Source organism: Erpetoichthys calabaricus, chromosome 5, assembly GCF_900747795.2.
Source record: "Erpetoichthys calabaricus chromosome 5, fErpCal1.3, whole genome shotgun sequence".
In the NCBI taxonomy this organism is placed as follows: Eukaryota; Metazoa; Chordata; class Cladistia; order Polypteriformes; family Polypteridae; genus Erpetoichthys; species Erpetoichthys calabaricus.
This window is the reverse complement of record NC_041398.2, coordinates 144,528,841-144,555,800: the sequence shown is the minus strand read 5'-3', so window position 1 is coordinate 144,555,800 and position 26,960 is coordinate 144,528,841. Positions and strand designations below refer to the sequence as shown.

At 40.1% G+C, this 26,960-nt stretch overlaps 2 protein-coding genes across 2 annotated transcripts in view; one reads left to right on the top strand and one right to left on the bottom strand.

The window, feature by feature from the left end:
* Nucleotides 1–2,846, top strand: part of trappc11 (trafficking protein particle complex subunit 11) — a 973,608-nt gene extending 970,762 nt beyond the window's left edge. The window contains exon 31 of the mRNA XM_051928428.1: nucleotides 2,835–2,846. The gene's annotated coding sequence lies outside the window, so the exon portion shown is untranslated. The remainder of the gene's footprint in view (nucleotides 1–2,834) is intronic.
* Nucleotides 2,847–25,993: 23,147 nt separating this feature from the next.
* Nucleotides 25,994–26,960, bottom strand: part of enpp6 (ectonucleotide pyrophosphatase/phosphodiesterase 6) — a 126,107-nt gene continuing 125,140 nt past the window's right edge. Inside the window, exon 9 of the mRNA XM_051928448.1 lies at nucleotides 25,994–26,179. Coding sequence (XP_051784408.1) covers nucleotides 26,009–26,179 — 171 coding nt within the window. The 3' untranslated portion in view covers nucleotides 25,994–26,008. The remainder of the gene's footprint in view (nucleotides 26,180–26,960) is intronic.

The window sequence follows — 26,960 nt, the reverse complement described above, 5'->3', positions numbered from 1 at the left end:
TCTTTCAGCGTTTTTTGAGGAGCGGCCGTATCCTCTAGGGGTGCGAAGAGCCCCCGTGGTCACAATATATTTGAGGAGTTTTATTTAATACATAATACGCACTCTGGTTGGGTAGCTTCTCAGCCATCTGCCAATAGCGTCCCTTGTATGAAATGAACTGGGCAAAGCAACTGAGGAAGCATGTACCAGAAATTAAAAGACCCACTGTCCGCAGAAATCCGCGAACCAACAAAAAATCCGCGATATATATTTAAATATGCTTACATATAAAATCCGCAATAGAGTCAAGCCGCAAAAGTCGAAGCGCGATATAGTGAGGGATTACTGTATATATATATATATATATATATATATACATACACACACACATATACGAGGGGGGACCCAAAAATAACCGGAAATATTTTTAAAACATGTTTAATTTCATTTTCTGTACAAACTACAATTAGTCTCCTTCAAAGTACTCTCCATTGGCGGAAATACACTTATCTAACCGTTTGTTCCATTGTTCGAAACATTTTTAAAATTCGTCTGAAGAAATGCCCATTAATGCTCTGGTCGTTTCTTGTTTTACCTCTTCAACGTCAGCAAAACGCCTTCCTTTCAAGTCTTTTTTCATTCGAGGGAACAAAAAGAAATCATACGGAGCTAAATCCGGTGAGTAGGGTGGGTGGTTAAGGGTTGTCATACCGTTTCAATAACAATAGTTTCTGCAACACTTTTTTCAAGAAGAAAACAAAATTTCACTGTTGCGCGTTGCTCACGATAATCGGCCATCGTAAAAAAACCACGCTTGCACAAAACTACTTTTACAAAAAAATTCACTGAACACAAGCACAACCTTCCAGACTGATGGCACTTGGCAGACTGACTTGTGAGGAGTGTAACTAGATCGCCCTAGCGGCCCAACCACGTACTACAAGTACCAACCTAACAACAACAAAATTCCGGTTATTTTTGGGTCCCCCCTCGTATATGTATACATGTATCACTATTACTATATCATTAGCAACAGTGCCTCATTATAAAAAAAAAAAAAAAGATAATGGGTTTGTGGCACTTCAATCTACTCTTTTATATGCTCTACCTTTGCCTTTTTCTGAGGGTAGAAATGGTTTGCCTAATTAAAAAATGTAAAACATAGAGGTGGGCGGTATGACCAAAATTCTATATCACGGTATTTTTCTAAATTCTGCCGGTTTCACGGTATTAGACGGTATTTTTTTCCCCATGCATGAGTGGATGTTAACCACATTTTCCACTGCAATTACTGCAGTAGACTGGCTAAGAATAACCTATTAGACTGTTATGAGAATTGTACATCGTACAAAAAGACATTTTAATGTGCACACAAGTATTAATCCAGGTTTGCATGGCCCCATAAAGTGATAGTTTTCAAGGGGGTGGCACTAAAGAGAAGGAATCACATTGCATGACAGATGCAGTCAAAATATAGCACCTTTAATTGAACCAATTTTGCAAAAGCTTAAACTATGATTTTGACAACATATTTTCAACCATCCAAAGAGGCATTTAGACTTAGTAAAATATCCAGAGGTGTTTGTCAAAAGTTGGATTGCACTGAACACGTCTTAGAAAAGGAATAAATTGTAAATATTTTTTGTAAACCAACTACACTTTCTGTTAATGTTAACAATCTCTGTCCACTGACACGTTAAAGTGACTTTTTAAACAATTTTACCATCATTAAACTGCATGATATTTAAACTAATAAATAATAACAATAAAATATATAATAGTATTACTGATAGTTGCACCATTACTTCAAGGCTTCAAGCCCAGGTGCATTACACAGTATTCACCAAATTAAAATAAAACAAGTGCAATCTTGGTGATGACATCTTACCAACTGTGCCATCATTTAGGCAAACTGCATTAATATGGACCTTGCTTCAAGCTAAGCTATATACATAAATAATAAAAACTGCAACTTGCATTTATAATGCTGTTTGTGGTATAGCCCTATGGAAGCGCATTAGGGCCACTGTGAAGAAAAAAAAATATGGACACGGAAGAAAAAAAACAAACTATATGTCGAGAATAAATTCGACATGTTGACTATGTCAAGATTAAAGTCGACATTTCCACTTTATTCTCAGTTTTCTTTATAATTAAAGTAGAATGTGGTAAACTAAACTTCATCCTAAAATCAATGTTTAATTTACTAGATTTTCTCAAACCCCGTCACAAGTTAATGCAGCACATCAAATACTTTGTGTTAAGTGTTCCCTGACCCAATCGTTAATCACTACGCTTCTTAAACTGACTTCCTCCGCACTAAGAGCAGGCGCCTGCAGCAATCACCGCACAGAATCCATTCACTTCATGATATTCCTGCTCTCTACCAAAACCACACGATAATTACCAATCACCGCACGTTAAACGTCTTTGTGAAATTAAAACTAGTTATTAACTTAGCCGATGGAGTGTTCAGAACTTTAAAAATATCTTCGTTATACATGTTTAATTATGCCATCCATTCAGAGTTGTGCCCATCTCTGAACGAGTCGATAGCACATCGCAGAATGAATACAAGCAAAACATACACTAGCAAGTACAAAAACAAGTACAACTTGGCTTGCAGTATTATCCAGTAGTATAGAAACAGTATTTACACATCTGACCTTTTAAAACTAAAGTATCTCCAGGCGACGGATGTGACTCCTTTTTTTCGGCAAAAGTTCTTCTGTTCATCACATGTTCAACTTTACTTTTAGTTCAGTTTCATAATGCTCTCTGTCCATTTTCACCGCACAGCATACCTATGCTACCACCCACTATTTGGTGGTGTAGCAGTGAAAAAGAGCCCTAGTGCAACAAATCTGGGTTTAGCGGTGTAGCAGTGAAAAAGGTCCCCACTTAAACAGTTTCCCGCTGTGCCACGTTCCGAACGTCGTTTAGGCAATTTAAACCGGTGTTGCAGTATAAGAAAAATCCATATCTTAAAAAAAATAAAAAACGGTTTTCGGTATGAACCGGTATACCGCCCAGCACTAGTAAAACATATTAAAAAACACAATGTTATGTAAATAGTTCAGTTCAGATATGTGGTTACAGTATTGTTACAAAGTACAATGAAACTCCCTTGTGCTCTTTTCACTACACTGCCACGCATCCCATCCCGTAAGCTATGAAAAATAGCCAGACATATTTTAAAATGGGGGCAGTGTTTTTTTGGCGTTACACTGCCCTAAATCCAAGGCTGCTGCATGTACACAAATAAGCAAATAATGTATCCTTACGAAAAGAAAATAGGACCAAGAGCCTATGACAAAATGATTACTTCTAGTTTCCTTCCATTATCTCAAGGATACCTGATCAAAGTGGATGTATTTGATAAGTTTTAAGACTTTTTTTTTTAATCAGGTATGAAAGCATGATAAAGTATTTTTAAAATTTATAAAAAAAAAAAAAAACCCTTCACTCTAGAACACAATTTTATGTGGCAAATTACCGGCAGGCCAAGCGGAATGCGGCTTTGGTGGTTGCTGAGGCAAAAACTCGGGCGTGGGAGGAGTTTGGGGAGGCCATGGAGAACGACTTTCGGACGGCTTCGAGGAGATTCTGGCCCACCATCCGGCGTCTCAGGAAGGGGAAGCAGTGCAGTGTCAACACTGTATATGGTGGGGATGGTGCGCTGCTGACCTCGACTCGGGACGTTGTGGGTCGGTGGGGGGAGTACTTCGAAGACCTCCTCAATCCCATTAACATGCCTTCCAATGAGGAAGCAGAGCCTGGGGACTCAGAGGTGGGCTCCCCTATCTCTGGGACTGAGGTCACCGAGGTGGTCAAAAAACTCCTTGGTGGCAGGGGCCCCGGGGGTGGATGAGATACGCCCGGAGTTCCTCAAGGCTCTGGATGTTGTAGGACTGTCTTGGCTGACACGCCTCTGCAACATCGCATGGACATCAGGGACAGTGCCTCTGGATTGGCAGACCGGGGTGGTGGTCCCCCTCTTTAAGAAGGGGGGATCGGAGGGTGTGTTCCAACTACAGAGGGATCACACTCCTCAGCCTCCCTGGAAAAGTCTATTCAGGGGTCCTGGAAAGGAGGGTCCGTCGGATAGTCGAGCCTCGGATTCAGGAGGAACAGTGTGGTTTTCGTCCTGGTCGCGGAACAGTGGACCAGCTCTATACCCTTAGCAGGGTCCTGGAGGGTGCATGGGAGTTTGCCCAACCAGTCTGCATGTGTTTTGTGGACTTGGAAAAGGCATTCGACCGTGTCCCTCGGGGAATCCTGTGGGGGGTACTCCGAGAGTATAGGGTACCGGCCCCCCTGATAAGGGCTGTTCAGTCCCTGTACGATCGGTGCCAGAGCTTGGTCCGCATTGCCGGCAGTAAGTCGAACCCGTTTCCAGTGAGAGTTGGACTCCGCCAGGGCTGCCCTTTGTCACCGATTCTGTTCATAACTTTTATGGACAGAATTTCTAGGCGCAGCCAGGGCGTTGAGGGGGTCCGGTTTGGTGGGCTCAGGATTGAGTCACTGCTTTTTGCAGATGATGTTGTCCTGTTTGCTTCATCAGGCCGTGATCTTCAGCTCTCTCTGGATCGGTTCGCAGCCGAGTGTGAAGCGGCTGGGATGAGAATCAGCACCTCCAAATCCGAGACCATGGTCCTCAGCCGGAAAAGGGTGGAGTGCCCTCTCAGGGTTAGTAGCGAGATCCTGCCCCAAGTGGAGGAGTTCAAGTATCTCAGGGTCTTGTTCACGAGTGAGGGAAGAATGGAGCGTGAGATCGACAGGCGGATCGGTGCGGCGTCCGCAGTAATGCGGGCGCTGCATCGGTCTGTCGTGGTGAAAAAGGAGCTGAGCCGCAAGGCGAAGCTCTCAATTTACCAGTTGATCTATGTTCCTACCCTCACCTATGGTCATGAGCTATGGGTAGTGACCGAAAGAATGAGATCGCGAATACAAGCGGCTGAAATGAGTTTCCTCCGCAGGGTGTCTGGGCTTTCCCTTAAAGATAGGGTGAGAAGCTCAGTCATCCGGGAGGGGCTCAGAGTAGAGCCGCTGCTCCTCCGCATCGAGAGGAGTCAGATGAGGTAGCTCGGGCATCTGATCAGGATGCCTCCTGGACGCCTCCCTGGTGAGGTGTTCCGGGCACGTCTAACCGGGAGGAGGCCCCGGGGAACACCCAGGACACGCTGGAGGGACTATGTCTCTCGACTGGCCTGGGAACGCCTTGGGATTCTCCCGGAAGAGCTAGAAGAAGTGGCTGGGGAGAGGGAAGTCTGGGCATCTCTGCTCAAGCTGCTGCCCCCGCGACCCGACCTCGGATAAGCGGGAGACAATGGATGGATGGAAATTACTACATGCCATGACTGTGAAGAAATAACTTCAACTTGAAAAATACCACACTTACAATTTAATGTACTGTTGCTTTTACTATATAACCTTTCATTTTTAGGCAAAAGAAATATATTAGGCTGGAAAATTAGCAATCCTTACTATATCTAAATCTGACAATTTACTAACGGTTTGCCATACAGTTCAATTCTGGGCCATATATATACTGATGATATTACTTCATCTATAACACACCAATATGCAGATTATATTGTTCTTTACTGTTCTTTAAACTCTTCAATTCAAGTTGATGACACTTATGCCATTAGATTTAAACACAACACAAACAGACCATGATTTATCGTGGACCAGGCTGGCTATTATTTTTGTTTAATCTTTTTTTTCCATTTTTATTTGCAGCTCATGGATGATATTTTGGATTTCACAAATTCGAATATTTCACATACAGGTTGGGACCATGAGCTGATAGCAGGCAGCGGTGTTATTTACCGTTTTTTTTACTATCATTCTGAGGTATCCTGTATTTAGTCAGCCCAAGAGGACTTAATTACAAGTACATTAAAAACATGAGCGGGAGATCAAGGGTTCAGAAAGAGAAAGAAAAGGTAGCTAAAGTTTTATCAAACTCTAAACCAGTCTCAAGTTCACAATACAGCCTGACAGAGTCTGAGTTGGAAGAGACAGACGAAGAAATGGATCAGCCAGAACTGAATCAGTTCCAGGCAAGATCAAATGTGTGATTAAAGCTGCAAGTGAGGTGGGCAATGAAAATTCACCAATCTCAGACTGGCTATTGGAACTGGCCTCTTTACCCCCGCTATCAAGTACTACCAATACCCCCAGTGAGCCAACAGCATCAACACCAACCTGACTCGCAACTCTGCCTTTGGAGCACAGAGAATGTAGAAATGAACTATCTGAGTTGAAGGCAATAATTACTGCACTTGAGGGCAACATATAAATGATATAAACAGTGACATAAAGAAGGTTATAAAGGGTAAAAAGAGGGATATACACAAGACAAATGACAAGCTGCTTCAGGATATAAAAGACCAGGGGCCTCATGTATAAACTTACATCCCGATGTATAAAAACTAAACTTGGCACAAAGCCATGCACATTTTCACGCTAGCTCAATCCCTGGCGTACGTAAGTTTCCCGCTCGGTTTTGTAAACTGGCAGCACTCAGAGTCAAACAGTGCTATTGTTCCAGTGTGGTTTCCCTTTCTTTTTGAAATCCACATCCCTGATGCGGCTTTATCAAATACACTGAAATTAACTGCATGTTTATTAGTTTAAGGCATCTGATTGTAATCAACCTGTAACCATATAATGGTCCACAGAATGGCCAAACTATCCCAAATACCATAGCTGCTTTAGTGTTGTTACTCTCACTGCACCACTCAAGAGTATTCATCCCACTGTATCTGAGTGTGGAATCACAGCTCTACAGCATCTGATCAAAAATAGAATTATCGGGATACAGCATCAAGCACATGCTCCCTCAGCCATGCGCTTCAGAGTCTTTCCTGTAGGGACCTCGTGGTTCAGAAACAGTTTCATCCCAAGAGCGCTAAATGCACTCATTCAGTCCATCAAGTTCTCCCGGTATAAGTGTTTGTACTTATAAGTTCAATTACCTCACTGTAAACTAGTGATACAGTTATAATATTGCACAACCTGAGCCACTTTATGAAGCGCGCATTTACAGATGATGACAACTGGCTTCTAAGTCGATTCAGATTTCCAAGCGCTATCTTCTTGGAGCTCTTGATATCATTTTTAAGATGAAATGCAACAAAGTATGTTTATTACATTATACAGATAACATTTTAACATGAGTTAAATAATCTATATTGTTAATAATTAAATATGTGAGGACACGTTGTCGCAGCGCTAACGATGAGCTGGTGCCCCATTCATGGATTGTTCCTGCCTCGTGCTGTATGCTTGCTAGGACTGGCGCAACATTGGATGGAAAGATGGGTGGAATAATTAAACATGTACTACGAAGATATTTCAATGTTCCTTAAAAGTTTTGGAGAATCGGCATTCTCAGCTTACAGATGGCTTTACATCTATTACAGAGCTGATTGTGTGGTGATTGGGTACTTGGAAAGAAAAGGAAGGACAGGATTTAGATTGTTAGTACGTTTGAAAGAGACTGTACTGCTGCAATAAATTACTTCATCAAGGGTTGCGCACAGCGCAGCAAGCATTTTGCGGGAGGCAGGAACAATCTCTGGATGGGGTACCAGCTCATCACTACCACTGCGCCACCATGCCCTCATGTTTAATACGTTTTAATTCCTATCATTATGAAAATGATATCAAGTATACATCTTAGTATTTAAATTATTCAGCGAGCTGCGATATCATGAATGTAATGGAGTCTGTGTCCTGTTGGAAGAAGAGAAAGTCTGTTTAAGAAACACGTAGTGATTCACACACATAGAGCACATAGAAGAACACATACAAAGCATTTAACATGCCACCTTAGTTATGATGGGATTTGAGAAAGTAGTAAATTCAACGATTTTCAGATGAAGTTTATGACGTTCTACTTTAATGACAAAATAAACTATGTGATTAAAGTGGAAATGTCGAGATTAAAGTTGACGTTTTGAGCTTTTTTCCCCCACTGTGTCCCTATTTTTTTTCTTTTCTCTCTACCCTAATAAGCTCCCATATGACTCTAAGACGGTGGGCTACGACTCGCCTTTTCACGGCGACTTTGATTTCTGACAAGTTGTTTTTATTTTCAGGTACTGTGCGACTTTGTGAACTTGAACTTTTGAGTTTCTCCGACACTCTATGTCAGTCGATCAACTTCCTTTTGTTATTTATACCACCGTTTAAACCAACAAATAGTACATTTTTCCATGCCTCCATATGGTATTCTCTGAAATTCTTCTATTTTCCCCCATGCATTTGCCATTGTTTTTTCACAGAATGCTGAACTTAAGGGCTATTTATATCGATTTGCATATTCAAAAAATTGTAATTCTGGAAGGAGACGGGGTGGGAGAGCAGGCACATGCAGTGCGTTACTTATCACGCTGACCGGGATTTATGTAGCGGAAGAATGTGGAAGTTGGCGTACACACAGATTTATGCATCTGGATTTTTTTGTGCATACACACATTTCCACTTTTGTCTGTATGCCATGTTTACGCACTGCATTATGCATGAGGCCCCAGGAGTTTAAGTAATAACTTTGCTGCAAGCTTTAAGATCATTCTAGCAAGAATTGATGAAAAACAGGAAATTATGAGTAAACTTGATAATCAAATTAGAGTGATTGTTGGTCATCTTGAAGAAGTTAAGCAAACGTTTATGATTCGTACTGAAGAAGCTGAACAATTGACAAAAAAGCAACTGCTGTAGAATCCAAATACAAAATGCTCAGTGATTAATTAGCTGCGCTGGAACATTAGGACATTAGAACACTCTAGACGAGAACAGGCCATTCAGCCCAACAAAGCTCGCCAGTCCTATCCACTTATTTCTTCCAAAAAAACATCAAGTCGAGTTTTGAAAGTCCCCAACGTCTCACTGTCTACCACACTATTTGGTAGCTTATTCCAAGTGTCTATCGTTCTTTGTGTAAAGAAAAACTTCCTAATGTTTGTGCAAAATTTACCCTTAACAAGTTTCCAACTGTGTCCCCGTGTTCTTGATGAACTCATTTTAAAATAACAGTCTCGATCCACTGTACTAATTCCCTTCATAATTTTAAACACTTCAATCATGTCACCTCTTAATCTTCTTTTGCTTAAACTGTATAGGCTCAGCTCTTTTAATCTTTCCTCACAATTTTCTAGTGCTGCTATGTCCTTTTTGTAGCCTGGAGACCAAAACTGCACACAGTACTCAAGATAAGGCCTCACCAGTGCATTATAAAGATTGAGCATAACCTCCTTGAACTTGTACTCCACACATTGTGCTATATAACCTAACATTCTTAATGCCGTCTGAACACTGTCTGGAAATCGATAGCTTAAACTCCACTATGACTCCTAAATCCTTCTCATAAGGTGTACTCTCGATTTTCCGACCACCCATTGTGTATTCAAACCTAACATTTTTACTTCCTATGTGTAATACTTTACATTTACTGACATTAAATTTCATCTGCCACAAATCTGCCCAAGCCTGTATGCTATCCAAGTCCTTCTGTAATGATATAACAGGTTCCAAATTATCTGCTAATCCACCTATCTTGGCATCATCTGCAAACTTAACCAGCTTGTTACTTATATTCCTATCTAAATCATTTATATATATATTAAAAATAGCAGCACATAGGAACATAGATTACCTCGCAGGCAGGTCTGTAGACATCCATTTATGGACATGGATGGCCTGCTGGAGTTCTTCACCACCGAAGCTCCCGGAAGACCCAAAGAGAAAGGCCCCGGTCTCCCCTGCTGTTTCAAGTGTGGGGAGCTAGGACATATCCTATCCGCTTGCCCTCTACACCCGGAGCTGATGGACTGCACCTGGCTAACAGGGGAAAGGTACTGTGCACTGGTGAATCCTCTGTCTGTTCTGAATACGGGAGCGGTTTTGGTAAACGGACACCGGGTGTTGGCCTTGTTCGATATCTGGGAGTAACATCTCCATTGTTGCTCACCATTTTGTCTTACCGCGACAATGGTTGGCTCAGAGAACCAGTGTAAGGTGTGTTCATGGGGAGACCAGGTGGTACCAACCCAAACAGTTGGTATTGGTGGTCTTGCCCGAACCTCCCTATCCGGTTATACTGGGATGGGACTGGTTGGAAAACAACTGTGGTTAAGCGGTACACCCCTCCTGTTTCTGAATCAGGTCTACTAATGGACAGGCCGGAGTCTGTCCCGGCGGCCCTTACGCTGTGTTGCCCAACCAATAGTGATGACGTTGCCACCTTGGGGACTGTCTTCCCCACACTGGACCTTGACCTGGAAACACCCCCGGCCGAGAGTTCACGGGGGTGACTCACCTCCTGGGGAGGATGTTGACCCTTTAAGTGGCCTAGACTGTCAGTTTCAGTCTACGCCGGCCTCCTTTAAACATGAACAGTGGAATGAGGATTCCCTGAAGTTTGCCAGTAACGTGATTCTCTCCGTAGAGGTCACTTCCCTTGATTCTCCCACACCACAGGGCCCCTACTTTGTATTAAAAAACGATCTGCTGTACTGGATGGCAGAGCACGAGGGCGAGGTCCAGATGCTGTTGCTAGTTCCGCGAACGTACCGGCGGGAAGTTTGCGAACTGGCACACGCCCACATCATGGGCGCCCACTTGGGACCCGAAAAGACATTGGAGAGAATAAAGCTCCAGTTTTTTTAGTCTGGGATAAATGAGGAGGTCAGGCAATTTTGTCAGTCCTGCCTGGAATGTCAACTCCGCCAGATACCCCGGAGGGACCATGCTCCTCTTGTCCCGCTCCCCCTCATTGACATTCCCTTTGACAGGATCGGTGTCAATCTCGTTGGCCCCTTAGAGCCCTCCACCAGAGGCCATAAATATATTTTGGTGATAGTTGATTACGCCACCCGGTTCCCAGAGGCTATTCCCTTGTGCTCGGCCAATACAAATTGCATCACACAGGAATTAGTAGGGCTCTTTTCCCAGGTTGGCATACTGCAAGAAGTCCTCACAGACCAATGTATGCTCTTTACTTCAGATACGTTCAGGGAGGTTGCCAGGTTACACCGTATTACACATCTCAAGATGTCTGTATACTATCCTCAGACAGATGGGCTGGTCGAACGATTTAACCAGACCCTGACACAGATGCTCCGCAAAATACTCAACGCGGACGGTAGGAACTGGGACCAACTCCTCCCCTTCGTCCTTTTTGCTTATCGGGAGATACCTCAAGCCTCAACACAGTTTTCCCCTTTCGAACTTTTGTACAGGCAACAGCCCCGAGGAATTTTGGATATCCTAAAAGAAGGCTGGGAAGGTGAGGCCCTTCCCTCCACTAACATTTTAGAATATATCGCGCAGTTATGCGATAGGTTGGCAAAGATTCGGCCCCTGCTACAAGAACATATGGCGAAGGCTCAATCAGCGCAGGCACGGAATTACAACAGAAACACATCCCTGTGGGAGTTCCAGCCGGGAGACCGTGTTATGGTCCTCATGCCCACTTCCCACTCTAAATTATTGGCCCATTGGCAAGGCCCATACGAGGTGAAAAAAAGAAAAAGGCTTGTCGACTATTTGGTCAAACACCCAAATCGCCAACCAAGTGAGCGGGTCTACCACGTCAACTTGTTGAAGCCACAGGAGGAGAGGGAAGAAGACCCTCACTCCGGCCAAACCCACTCCCTTTTCTTGTCAACATCCGGTCTTAACCTTGGCCCTAATCTGACAGTCCGCCAACGACAGGAGCTGGAACCTGTGATCCTCTCCTTCCCGGAAGTGGTCAGTGAGGCACCCGGTGGCACCTCGCTGATTCAGCATGATATAGTGACGGACCCCGGGCTGATCGTCAGGGAACACCCCTACCGCCTCCTGGAATAAAAACGGGTGGATGTTGAACTAGAAATCCAACAGATGTTGGACATGGACATCATTGAGGAGAGCCACAGCCCTTGGTCCACTCTCATCGTCCTCGTTTCCAAACCCGACGGCACCTGAAGGTTCTGTAATGACTTCCGCCATCTCAATCAGGTCTCCGATTTTCGATGTGTATTATAATTATAAATGCATATTATAAATATGCGTATGCACATTGTAGCGGTCAGGGGCCGCTAAGATTCACACCGTCAAAGATGACGGTGATTTATTTATTTTAATAGAAGAGATCCCAGGAACGTCCCCAGCCTTGGATCGACCCACACACACTCACAACAGAGACAATAAAGCACACTGGGAAAAGCAAACAATTACAAATATAATGACCCAAAAATAATTAATGAAAACAGTAATACCACCCCTGACCCCTTCAGCGATATTACATTTAACATATAAACACAAACACCACACAGCAAAGTCCATATAAACCAAACCGGATGAAGATGAAAAGTGACAAAACGATCTGTATGTTGAAAGGGAGAAGGAAAAATACAGTCCTACCGGTAGTTACTGATGATGAGGATGAAATCAGATGGTTGATTCAGGAGCGCTCCACTCTTCCGGAAAACCAATGAATCCAACACAGTTCTCAGTGTACAGGTAGACAGACGATCCAGACCCCAACGAACGAATACAGTCCAGGACACAATGATTAATTAAAGTTCCAATAACAGCAGGCAGCAACGACAGATAAACACAACACGCACCGCACCCAAACAAAACAAACTTTTTTTTCCTTTTGCCCTTTGCCCACTTTTAAACCTCCTTTGACCACCTTTGACCCCAGCAGCCCCTGCAAGGACTGCTGGGAGATGCAGGTCTTATAAAGTAGCACTGCTACAACATTTTAACGATGTGTTTACATAGATTGTTGTAGACACGGAACACATTTGAAATGTACAGTACTGTGCAAAAGTTTTAGGCAGGTGTGAAAAAATGCTGTAAACAAAGAATGCTTTCAGAAATATAAATAATGATTGCATTTTGTAAATTGATAACAATAAACAAAGTGAGCGAACAATAGAAAAATCTAAAATCAAATCAATATTTGGTGTTACTACCTTTTGCCTTCAAACCAGCATCAATTCTTATAGGTACACTTGCACAAAGTCAGGGATTTTGTAGGATTATAGTCAGGTGTATGATCAACCAATTATACCAAACAGGTGCTAATGATCATCAATGTCACACATAGGTTGAAACACAGTCATTAACTGAAACAGAAACAGCTGTGTAGGAGGCTTAAAACTGGGTGAGGAACAGCCAAACTCTGCTACCAAGGTGAGGTTGTGGAAGACAGTTTCATGTCATGGCAAGACTGAGCACAGCAACAAGACACAAGGTAGTTATACGGCATCATCAAGGTCTCTCCCAGACAAAGATTTCAAAGCAGACTGGGGTTTCAAGATGTGCTGTTCAAGCTCTTTTGAAGAAGCACAAAGAAACGGGCAACGTTGAGGATCGTAGATGCAGTGGTCGGCCAAGGAAACTTAGTGCAGCAGATGAAAGACAAATCAAGCTTATTACCCTTCGAAATCGGAAGATGTCCAGCAGTGCCATCAGCTCAGAACTGGCAGAAACCAGTGGGACCCAGGTACACCCATCTACTGTCTGGAGAAGTCTGGCCAGAAGTGGTTTTCATGGAAGAGTTGCAGCTAAAAAGCCATACCTCCGACGTGGAAACAAGGCCAAGCGACTCAAGTATGCACGAAAACATAGGAACTGGGGTGCAGAAAAATGGCAGCAGGTGCTTTGGACTGATGAGTCAAAATTTGAAATATTTGGCTGTAGCAGAAGGCAGTTTGTTTGTCGAAGGGCTGGAGAGCGGTACAATAATGAGTGTCTGCAGGCAACAGTGAAGCATGGTGGATGTTCCTTAAACGTTTGGGGCTGCATTTCTACAAATGGAGTTGGAGATTTGGTCAGGATTAATGGTGTTCTCAATTCTGAGAAATACAGGCAGATACTTATTCATCATGCAATACCATCAGTGAGGCGTATGATTGGCCCCAAATGTATTCTGCAGCAGGACAACGACCCCAAACATACAGCCAAAGTCATTAAGAACTATCTTCAGCGTAAAGAAGAACAAGAAGTCCTGGAAGTGATGGTATGGCCCCCACAGAGCCCTGATCTCAACATCATCGAGTGTGTCTGGGATTACATGAAGAGACAGAAGGATGTGAGGAAGCCTACATCCACAGAAGATTCGTGGTTAGTTCTCCAAGATGTTTGGAACAACCTACCAGCCAAGTTCCTTCAAAAACTGTGTGCAAGTATACCTAGAAGAATTGATGCTGTTTTGAAGGCAAAGGGTGGTCACACCAAATATCGATTTGATTTAGATTTCTCTTTTGTTCATTCACTGCATTTTGTTGATTGATGAAAATAAATGATTAACACTTCCATTTTTGAAAGCATTCTTTGTTTACAGCATTTTTTCACACCTGCCTAAAACCTTTGCACAGTACTGTATGTATTCCAAATGACGATATATTATTTACCCTCTACAACTGCAGCACTTCTCTCCAAGATAAACACTGAGCACTGAGAACCTTCTTTATGAACTGAACTGTGGCGGTGGGTGGGGGGATGGGATAACAGGCTGCTTGCAGCTTGTGTTGATCAACACATTTACAACACAAAAGACGCTGATGGAGAGGTGTGAAGGGATTTAAGGTGGGCCGGAATTACGACTTTTTTCATAGGCTTTGGTAATTCTAGTGTTAATTGATTGCTCACTCCATGGACTGAGACATTTGTACATTACTGTGCAAATATAGAAATGTTCTGCATTCTCATCTGGGCACCTTAACTGCCTTCTATGAAAATGGAGGAAAGTATTTTTTGCACAACATCATTTTGGTGACTCTGATGTGCTTAGAAAAAAAGGCTGAGCAGCTCTGAATGACTGCAAAAATATCCAGGAAACGGACACAAACTGGCACCTTACAAGGTAAGCAATTTTTTACTCCAAAATTGTTTGTGTTAGTTTCACAAGGATTTTGCCCTACCAGAGGAGACGCAGTAAGAAGAATCTCTAATAAAACTAAAAGTGCAGAAAGAACACAGAGAATGTGGAACTATGGGATCTAATTGAGGGATTATTGATTATTTTAAATAGCTGGTAGATTAGCACAAACGTCTTCAAGTACTTATAAGTCCCTATGGCCAATCGTCCAATAAGCAAAGTATAATATTGGGTGCTGAACAGATAGATGAAAGTCATTTGTTACCACTTCACTATGGGTCTTTATTTCTACCAGTTAAGCCACTAAAAGCCCGTACAGGTGGTGAAAATCCTGCGGAAACATAATTACAAGATAAGGGACCTAGGTTGTGAGTTAATTAAACTAAGCACTTTGATGAGGTGACTTTGAACTGATCACTTTGAAATAGCTCCCCACCTGGCCGAGGCGAAAGTCCACCTTAGTGAAGTTCCACTGGAGGGATAAAAGAAGCTCCATCTGGACTGATGAACTGGCCTTTGTGGAGAACCAAATTGGTTGGACAGTTTGTGAAACACCAAGGAAGCATCCAATTAGGTAGGGCTGAATTAGATACAGTCATGGCCGAAATTATTGGCACCCCTGGAATTTGCCCAGAAAATGCACCATTTCTCCCACAAAATTGTTGCAATTACAAATGTTTTGGTATACACATGTTTATTTCCTTTATGTGCATTGGAACAACACCCAAAAAAACTGAGAAAAAAAGCCAAATCTGATATCATGTCACACAGAACTCCAAAAATGGGGCGGGCAAAATTATTGGCACCCTTTCAAAATTGTGGGTAAATCGTTTTATTTCAAGCATATGATGCTCATTTGAACTCACCTGTGGCAAGAAACAGGTCCCGTCAATATAGCAATCACACCTGAAGCCAGTTAAAATGGAGAAAAGTTGACTCAACCTTTCTGTTGCGTGTCTGAGTGTGCCACACTAAGCATGGAGAACAGAAAGAAGAGCAGAGAACTGTCTGAGGACTTGAGAACAAAAATTGTGGAAAAATATCAACAATCTCAAGGCTACAAGTCCATCTCCAGAGATCTTCATGTTCCTTTGTCCACTGTGCGCAACATAATCAAGACGTTCACAACACATGGCACTGTAGCTAATCTCCCTGGACGTGGACGGAAGAGAAAAATTGATAAAAGATTGCAACGAAGGATAGTCCGAATGGTGGATAAACAACCCCAGTCAACTTCAAAACATATTCAAGCTGTTCTGCAGACTCAGGGTGCAACAGTGTCTGCTCGAACTATCTGTCGACATCTGAACGAAATAAAACGCTATGGCAGGAGAGCCAGGAGGACCTCACTGCTGACACAGAAACATAAAAAAGCCAGACTGGAGTTTGCCAAAATGTACTTGAAGAAGCCAAAATCCTTCTGGGCGAACGTCTTGTGGACAGATGAGACCAAGGTAGAGCTTTTTGGTAAAGCTCATCATTCTACTGTTTACAGAAAACGGAATGAGGCCTACGAAGAAAAGAACACAGTACCTACAGTCAAACATGGTGGAGGTTCTAAGATGTTTTGGGGATGTTTTGCTGCCTCTGGCACTGGATGCCTTGACTGTGTGAAAGGCATCATGAAATCTGAAGACTACAAAAGTTATTGGGGCGCAGTGTTGGGCCCAGTGTCAAAAAGCTGGGTTTGCGTCAGAGGTCATGGGTGTTCCAGCAGGACAATGACCCCAAACATATCTCTAAAAGCACTCAGAAATAGTTGAAGACAAAGCGCTGGAGAGTTCTGAAGTGGCTAGCAATGAGTCCAGATCTAAATCCGATTGAACACTTATGGAGAGATCTCAAAATTGCTGTTGGGAGAAGGCGCCCTTCAAATCTGAGAGACATTGAGCAGTTTGCAAAAGAAGAGTGGTCAGAAATTCCAGTTGAGAGGTGTAACAAGCTTGTTGATGGTTATAGGAAGCGCATGATTTCAGTTATTTTTTCCAAAGCGCGTGCAACCAAATATTAAGTTGAGGGTGCCAATAATTTTGTCCAGCCCGGTTTTTGAGTTTTATGTGAAATAATGTCAGATTTGGATTTTTTCTCTGTTTTTTGTGTTGTTCCAATACACATAAAGGAAATAAACATGTGTATACCAAAACATTTGTAATTGCAACAATTTTCTGGGAGAAATGGTGCGTTTTCTGGGAAAATTCCAGGGGTACTGATAATTTCGGCCATGACTGTAGATTGATAGATAGATAGATACTTTATTAATCCCAAGGGGAAATTTACATACTCCAGCAGCAGCATACAGATAAAGAAAATATTAAATTAAAGAGTGAAAACAATGCAGGTATACAGACAGACAATAACTTTGAATAATGTTAACGTTTAACCCACCGGGTGGAACTGAAGAGTCACATAGTGTGGGGGAGGAATGATCTCCTCAGTCTGTCAGTGCAGCAGGGAAGTGACAGCAGTCTGTCGCTGAAGCTGCTCCTCTGTCTGGAGATGATACTGTTTAGTGGATGCAGTGGATTCTCCATTATTGACAGGAGCCTGCTCAGTGCCCGTCGCTCTGCCATGGATGTCAAACTGTCCAACTCCGTGCCTACAATATAGTCTGCCTTCCTCACCAGTTTGTCCAGGTTGTAGGTCATTCAAAGGAATAGTGTAGTATTAGTGTAAATGTAGGAATATGATGAGATGGCAGTGTAATGGTAGAAATATAAGAGAATTCCATGTGAGACTGATTACATACTGCAAACTGCAAACCAAAGATCCCAGCTGGTTGCAGAAAATTTTTAACATAAATAAAAAGCTTAAGTGCAACACTTACTATTTAAATGTGACCTAAAAAAATGGCCATTAATGAGAGTCGTAATGATGTCTTCCAAAGGGTGGCATGACATCAACTGTCAGATGTAGACTACCTGTCTTTAGTAAAAAAAACAAAGGTGGTAACCTACTATTGACCACAGCTGGATGTAAATTAGGGTGTCTTAGTGAATTTGAGCACGAGGATGCGAACATGGTTGTTTGTATAAATCTCAGGACAGTGTTGTACTCGTCTTTGGCAACATAATCTAGTATCTTTGAAGTTTTTAAAGTAAATACATATGCTGTCTGTGTCATCACCAATGGTACTATAGAATGGTCTGGTCACAGACAAAAATATACAACTAGGTACATTTTTGTAAACTAACATAGCTAATGTTTACTGGATAAGGAGGAAATCAAATAGTTACTTTAAACACAGGAAAAATAAGACATTGATCAAGTAGTCGTTGACAATATTTTGTCATCATACTCAGAAGTTATTGGACACAATTCAGAGATTTAAGAAGGGAAAAAACCTAGGTCAACTTCAAGTTAGAATGGATCTTTAAAAAGTCTCAGAGAGAGAAATATATGGGATTTTTAGTTAATATATAATAATCATTTACAATTTACTACAAGTATATATTATATATATGAAGTCATAACAGAATGAATTATTAAACACAAGGAAAATGACTGAGTGTAAAGGAAGGTTTAACTAAATGCAACTTAGCAGAGGTCTCCGTCTGGTCTTAGAGAAACTACCAAACGTAATTTTTCAAGGTTAGAATGAGGTTAATGAGTAATAAACACCCCTCCAGAAAATGGGGATAAACTTATGGGAAAGCCCATACACCCTTCCTATGAAGAGCTGCCAAGATCAATAGGACAATCCATAAAACATCCCTCTTAACGAAGTAGTGTTCAGAATAATGGGAGAATCTACTAAAGCCAGAAATTACTGGTGGCGCTAGTTGACCACAGGAGATAATAAGGTTCTGCATATTAAGAATCAGATGATGTGATGTATTAGATGAGGTAATAGTAATTGGGAAAAGTGTAAAAGCTGATGAATTGTTTAGTTGATTGCTAACTCTGCACAAATCATGAAACGTTCAGCATTGTCATCTTGCTCCATGATTACCTTCTTTTAAGATGGGGTAAAGTTTCTTCCACGACATTTGCTGCTAAGGAAGCCTATAGTAGCAGCACGGTAAGCAGGCGCTTGTTTTGGTGATTGGCACAGGCATGTGTGTCATAGTGGTTGGGAATGGGTAATAATAACCCAGGGCCCCCTAGGATGGGGGCGGTTTGGGACTCAAAGCCTGGAAGCAAAAGTTTCTTTTTGAGAGGAAGGGGCCCACAAAGACTGCTTACGTATAGGGCCCAGGGTTCAGAGTGGGCACAGATGTAGCTTAACCATTTGGTCTGCTTATGCTGAGCTAGTACATCTCTTTGTTTAAAGCAGCTGTACATGTGCAGATAAGACTATACACATAAGGCGCTATATGCAAAAATTCTACACTAATACAGTTAAATATTAATTTTACCATCCATTCATTCATTCATTTTTTTTTACTTGAGTATTACTCATACACAACCACCGCTGGCGTTAAAAGTGACTTCTGAAAACAAAGATTTTCAATGTGTGCCCACTGTAACTCGCATGAAGAGTAAGAAAGAGGAGTTACTATCCTTAACTGTACATATTAGCTCTTATTAAACTATGTTGCTGCACCAGGTCACACAACCGTTAATATGATCATGCTATCGCCATATTTGAAATGAAAAACTCACGGGATTAACATAAACCCACACTCTGTCACCACAGTTCTCATTGATGTGTGTTGCCCCAAAAAAAACCCTAACATGAAACGTCAAAATCAAAAACACGTTATACTGAAAGGATGTCCTTTCCAACGCAGATGTCATAAATAAATACTGTAATCCATAACTGAAAATAGATTAAAAAATTGAAACATTGGTTAAAAAAACGAGAAAGGGCACAGGATAAAATGCAAGCGGTTCGATATTTACTTACTTTGATGACCCGTTACCAGCAGGCGTGTTTTTATGAGAGTTGCAGTCCAACCTGCTTTTTCGCCGCACTCTTCCCGACTCCGGTGCACCCGAGTTGTCTCAAGTCGGTTTTACTGCAGACATGATCCACTCTGAGGACGGAGCCAGTTTCATAGAGTTAGTTGTCGCGACTAAGTTAACTGGAGCCAACAAAACATTCAATCAATAGAATGTAATCTTCATAGGTCTGTTTTGTGTACGTTTTGGTTTCCTAATACAAATAAAAGACACTCGTAAAAGCAGCACTGAACGGTCAGAAGCTTTTGTGTTGTACGACGCCATATTTGCTTGCCCTCGGTATTTACAGACTTTTTTTACTAGTTCAGAGAGAACGTCTTTGTCCTTTTTAGCACTTTTCGTATGCATGTTAAATGGCGCTCTTTGCAGCTAAACCACATCAAATTCGTCATGTCATTTTTTTCCCTCCTGTGCTTTATTCATTTTTCTCCTAGTTGACGTACTTCATTGTATCCATTAGAGAGCACTCTCAACTCTGTCTACATTTACACTATATTATATTTCACCGCATATGCTCACAGTGAATACTCGTCAGCAATTGTTTACAGTTGTTACTCTCTTTGACATTATCCATCTTTCCGGTTTTAACACGACCAGTACTGCGCACAGTGTTGCCGAGTATTTTCAATGGAAAGTCGCCAGAAGTCACTGGATGACGTCATTACTTCGTTTGCGTTTATCCATATTAAAAGGTACTAACTAAAAGGATTTTACTGAAATTTAAATAAGTCATGCTGCATACAAAATTAATTACATTAACTAAAATAGAATAAACTGAATTGTGTTGTACTAAGCAAAAGAAGGCAAAATAAAATCCTAATTTAAAGTTATATTAATTTGTATTTCAAATTAGAAAAACAGCACACATATAACACATAAGCTTACCTATAATTATACAAGACGATTAGTAACATTAACAATTTAGATTAAATACTGTATCACTAATTTACAAAGATTTTTGAATAAAATGTGCGTACGCATTCGTTTATTGGTCAATGTTTAAAAAAAAGTCAGTTTCAGAACATATTAAGTAAAATTAATATATTTTATATTGTTTAATGACCCAATGACGAAATACAATATATGTAATTACAATATAGTAGAAGCAGTTACTTTTTTAACAATTTAACTCAGTATGTTATTACAGGTCTGAACAAGGATAAACAATGTTGCAGCTCTTATTGCAAATCAACAACCTGGTTTCATCCATTTTTACCATAAAAATTGCACTAAAAAATATGAATAGTTTGTAAGATTTATTGCATACTTTAATTCAAATAATATGACCTAGGAATAGCAGGAGAAATAATCATTATTGGAAGTAATTTCTTCTGAACCTATGTACATAGAAATGTGAGTCCCAAACTTGTACTAAGTGTAGAAGGAAGGTTTTTAATATTTTGTTTTAAATTAATTAATCGGTTTACAACTTATCTGAAAGGGGCTGTTTTTCTCTTTGTAAGTTGTCTACAATGTGACCATACATTGTATGAAAAATTGAATTTGCTTTATGAGTGCACTCCAAAATTTATTTTCAATGCAGCAGGCTCTTATTAACCTTGTCCTCAAATAACTAACAGTGAAGAACCATTGCTTACATTTTCGACACTGTAACTTTCTCAGCTTCAAATTTATTTATTTTTCTCTCAGCTTTCTGAATGGGTAGGAGAGGGGCTTTGTGCTCTATTTTGAAAAAGATGTAGTATGTACCTTACTGACTTGTGATGAACTCATTGTAATGCATTTTAAATCTGTAAAATATATACATATTACAAAAAATTAATGTAGCAAAATATCAATTCATCCATTTTATTTAAGTTGCTTATCCAGTTTAGGTTCATGGGGAATCAGTTCCTCTCCTGGGCACCCAGCAAGAACCACTCATGGTAGGGGCACTGGCAAGTATAGAACTTCCAATTACCCTAATGCATATACCTTTGCAATGTGGCAGTAAAACTCAGACTCAAAGAGTATGTGAAATATCCTTGTAGACAGTGCCTGGTCTGAGATTTGAACCCTCGACTCTAGAACTATGAGATAGCAGAATAAGCCATTGTGCCACTCTACCGGAGAAAATCTTATTTTTTTGTTTTTTGTTTGAATTTGTTTTCTTAAGTAAAAATCTTCCATTTCATGTAAAAAAAAATGTTAATTAATCATAGTTAAAGAAGAAATAGACTATAGATTCTTATCCACTTTACTGAATAAACATATTCTTCATGTATATCTTTCATAAACTATGAAGCTAATTTCTTCCCTGATAATACTATATTAGATGTCTGGTTTTAAAAGGCTCTTAATTTTTTGGAGACACTTTTTTTTTTCTTTTTAGCAGTGCTACCTAAATGACTCCGATGTATGTGCAAGATCAGCATTAAAAGTTAACCTAAGTGCTGTATTTCTTTAATGTTCAAGTGGTTTGTCCTTTGCTGCTTGACTTGAGTTGTGTATATGTTTTGTGGTTTGACAGTTTGCTAGCCCATGTTTTTCACCTGTTTCAATAACTGGTAGTCTACAATGATTTTTTTTAATTGTCCGTAACATGTAAATGATTACTTCATTTTGCTACTTAGTTAAGAATTAGTTTAATTATCTTCCATTCTTTTACCATACATTTTTTGAAAAAATTTATTTGTTGTGTTCTAAGTGATAAATTTGTTCAAGCTTAACAAACAGAAAAGTAAATATTTGGCTAGTTTTACTTTTATACATTACATTTTTTCATAATTGTTTAAAATTCTGCGTGGAGTTTGCATGTTCTCCCTGTGTCTGCATGGGTTTCCTCCGGGAGCTCCGCTTTCCTCCCACAGTCCAAAGACACGCAGGTTAGGTGCATTGGCAATCCTAAATTGTCCCTAGTGTGTGCTTGGTGTATGTGTGTGTGTGTCCTGAGGTGGGCTGGCACCTTGCCTGGGATTTGTTCCTGCCGTGTGCCCTTGTGCATGCTGGGATTGGCTCCAGCAGACCCCCGTGACCCTGTGTTAGGATATAGCGGGTTGGATAATGACTGACTGACTAAAATTCTGCTTTAAAGGTCTATGATTTTACTGTGTATTTCAATATCTTTATTCAAAGTTCTGCAATTTTATTATGAACACTTTAGGTTGCTAAATGCAAATGTACATTTAAGAAAATAACTTTTTGTTGTAATAATAAAGGACTCATTCTTTACAAACTGTGATGCTACTGTAACACAGCCATGTTCAATTATTTGTTTAAATTATTTAAACTCAATTGCAATATTCATTTGCCTTTTTGTATGTGTACTCTCACAGAACTCTACTGCTACATAATTCAAATCTGTTAAGGAAGACATTATTTTAAATCTAATCAATTTAAATTCTTCTATTCTTAGTTGAAATAATTTCATACTCCTTTCTTTTACATTTTTCAACATGCCATACCACTATTTTCAGTACCTCCTTCTTTTTCTTTTTCAGTACTCTATAGTTAGATTTTTTTGTTTCTTGTTTACATTTTTCTCATTTCCTTTCTTTGTCTTTTCGTGTTTTGTTTCCCTAAATTTTTATTCTCTTAGTTGTCTTCAACAAATTTTCACTGTTCTCTATCTTTTCACTTAATATAAACTTTCCATTGCTCTAAATTATCTACTGTAGTAATTATGTATATTTATGTGTGTATGTTGTATTGTTTTTTTCTATACATGCACAAATTAGTTCCAACGTTTATTTTGCATTATGAGTTAGGAAATAAGTTATTTTTTTTACCATCTTGAGTATTCTTGTTTATGTGACAGCATCAATATAGATCATGTTACCATAGCTGTCACACCTTTGATTTCACTGTACACATTATGTACAAATATGGCCATGATTGCAATTTCAGGTTAAGTCTTGATGGATAACTGAACATCTTTAGTGCTATTTAACTTCAATTCCAAGAAAGCTGTTGCATCAGTGTTTGATTTTCTGGTTTTAGACATTTTGAATTTGACTCTTGGTTTGTGGTTTCTTATTATCATTCTGCTGCATTGTATTATTGCACTGTATTTAATAATATGAGCTCTCGGAATTTCATTGTGTACTGTTAATTTAGTTTGCCTTTTACATGTACAGTTGACTTTACAGCAGTTTCTTTTGAGTGAACAGACTACTTGAGTTTCCCAAGAAATTGCTTTAACAGTTGAACAGTTGATTTTTAACAAATATTCCTTGGGCTGCTATGTAAGCTGTGTCCTTCAGCCTAGCATTAAAATTATCCACCTACCTATTTAAATTGCCGATTGTTTCAGGAAAAGTATTCTGAATTCTGGCTTACTATTAGTAGTAGAGTTTAGTAGTACTGTATGATTCAATGAGAAGTAAAGCAAAATTACCTCTTTTATTGCGTATCAATTTGCCTGAAGAAGAGGCCTGAGCTGTCTTAAAAGCTTGCATATCATAATCTACTCAGTTAGCCAATAAAAGGAGTCATTTTACTTCAAAGTGGAGGACGGCACAGCATCAAAATGGCATATCTTAAAAACATGTTTCTTGTTAGCTTTAGTTATATTTTAAAGAATCCAGTAGTAACCCATAATGTTCAAAATCTGCATCTCATCAATATTACTAAATCCAACATATGAACATCCTTGTTTGGACTATACAAGTTTCATGAATTCTCTTGCCTTGGGGTCATTGTGATTATCAGTATGAAAGAAAACCTTTTATTAGAAAATTGTCATAACTAGTTATAGTTAATAAATCTGAACATTTGTGAATAAACAATGCAAATCGTGCTTGTGAAAATTTCGCAAGAATAAAAGTGTTAATGAAATGATGATGAGGAAGAGAAGAATATCAAATGTTACAGTAAGAAAGCAGATTGTTTTAATAAGTAGTGACTTGTGAGATAACTCAATATTACAATAGTCACATGATTAGTTTGGGATGTTATTATAGTCACTTACAACAGCATGAATATTTACAATACAAAGTGTAACACAAACAGGTTAGCAGAACATATTGGATAAGAAGGGAAATGCAGGGCACACGTAATTCAGTATGTGTGAAGTGTGGCCATCAGGTAATGTAGCATACCGACATCTATTTGTTGCATTGTCAGCAAAAATATTCCCCTGTGTGTAACCTGCAACTACCTGTACTTTTAAACCGGGTTTCGATGTAACTCTGGAAAATGTAGTGTACAACTGGCCATAGGTAAAAACAGGGCCTGGCAAATAAATTCTGACGTTATTAAACATTTGTCTTTGTGACTTGTTGAAAGTCATACAATATTCTAAATGAACTGGCAATTGCCTATGCCGTAATATGAAGGGAATATCTTGTTTTGAGTTGTCAGTGTTATGGAATTGTAATGTTTCTTGTTGTCTGGTAGTTTGCAGCTGCTCTTCAAAAAGGTTGTGTGTGTAATTCATTTTTCATTCACTGTCAAGGTGCAAAACTTGCTGCCACTGATCTTCAGATAATATCGCTCTGTGGTTTGTCATACATTGTCTTTGTTGTTGTAAGGTATCTTGCCTGTGCTGGTTGGTCTGGCGTGATGTTGATATTTCTGTTTCTGTGTGTTGGTCTGAGTATGTAGGCCGGCGAGACCATTTCTGTTGGTTGCAGTTAGGCTGTATGTGACTTTTCATTTTATCGGGAGGCTTACGTTGAAGTGAAGGAAAGAAGAGGTGTAAAATGGTAGTGTCATAATGCATTTTCGGTCAGTAACAAAGTATGCACTGAATAAACAGTCAAATACCACAGTCGTTAATTGTTCACATTGAAGAACTGAAGACTTGAAGATAAGCCTAAGATCAAAACACTACCAGGAGCATGGACTCCTCGATATTGTTGTGGAGGGATATAGTAGTTGTGGCAACCATTGTTTATATCAAGCATGGACAGACACAAGCGAAATAATATAAGGTTAGGCTGTACTCCTTTATTAATCCTGGCAAGTTATTTAAAAGTAGCAAAACTAGGATTTGTATCTTTTAAAATTTAACTGCCTCAAAAAATATTTGCCCAGTACATGCATTTCTATCCTCCGCAATACCCTGCCATCTGTGATCCCTGTTTTTAATGATTTCTAGTAGGCACCTTCCCAGTTACAGATTATTGTGTTTGAAACTATACCTTACCAGCTTTATTCATGCTTACTCAGAGCACTACCACTTTTGCTTGTCTGGTTTCGCATTCTGCTTCTGTAGGCTACTGACATTTCTCAAAAACATCTGCTATATAATAAAACAATAAACTCTGTATGTTCAGTGCCTCTGAGCAATCTTAATGGTCAGGTTGGCTTTGGTGACGTGACTAAAGAGGAAGAGTGAGTGTGAGATACATGAGGAGGAGAAACGGCATGGGAGGTATACGGAGAGTTATCTTCAAAGACTGCAAGTATAAATGCGGACAGGATGCAAGAAAATCGGGCCAAAAATAATGACAAAGTGTGAGAAGCAGGCTTTATAGGAACACGCTGGAGGTAGGGAGCACTGAGGAAGAAACTTTCACATACACACGAAAGTAGTGGAAAGTGCACATGATTTTATTACCTGTCTTCAATGGGTGGTATGGCTAGTTAAGTGTAATATATATGCCATTATGTTGTCCCAGTAGCACTGACAATGCAGGTTTTGTCTCTCTCAGCAGTTATTGTGGAATTATCAAATGAAAATAAGATAAATGAGGATAGAAGGAGCCAAATTCTTTGCAAGTGGCTCTAGCAAGAAGGCTACTACAAACACCAATTGTATTGATACAACTTATTGTTTACTATACAAGAAAATACGGAGTTTGTTTTATTTGAAATATTTAGTAAATTAGCCTAGTATTGTAGACGAAGACTCAGACAAGACAGCAGGTGGGGTTATATAGCAGCTTTATTCTTCAGAGTCACAGTGAGCAGAGTTTCAGAAAGCAGCTAATCAATATTACTTGACAGCGTCAGGGCTCTTCTGAACCCCGTCTGTCGGGTGGGGCAAAGTTTTATACCCCTAGAACACGTGATTTAATATCATTCCAGTCATCTCTCAAGGTTGAAGTTTTAAGCAGCTTCATTTCTAAAACAATGATCTGCTTAGCCCTCTCAAAGTACACTGTGTCCTTGACTGAAGTTTTTAAGCTTTGCAGCAAAGATATTGGTGGCTTGCAGCTGCAAAGAGGAAAATAATAAAGTAGGCAGGCGCAGGCTTTTCATGATTAGAGGAAATGGGATAAGGCAGACTCATGTGAGGAATGCTTAG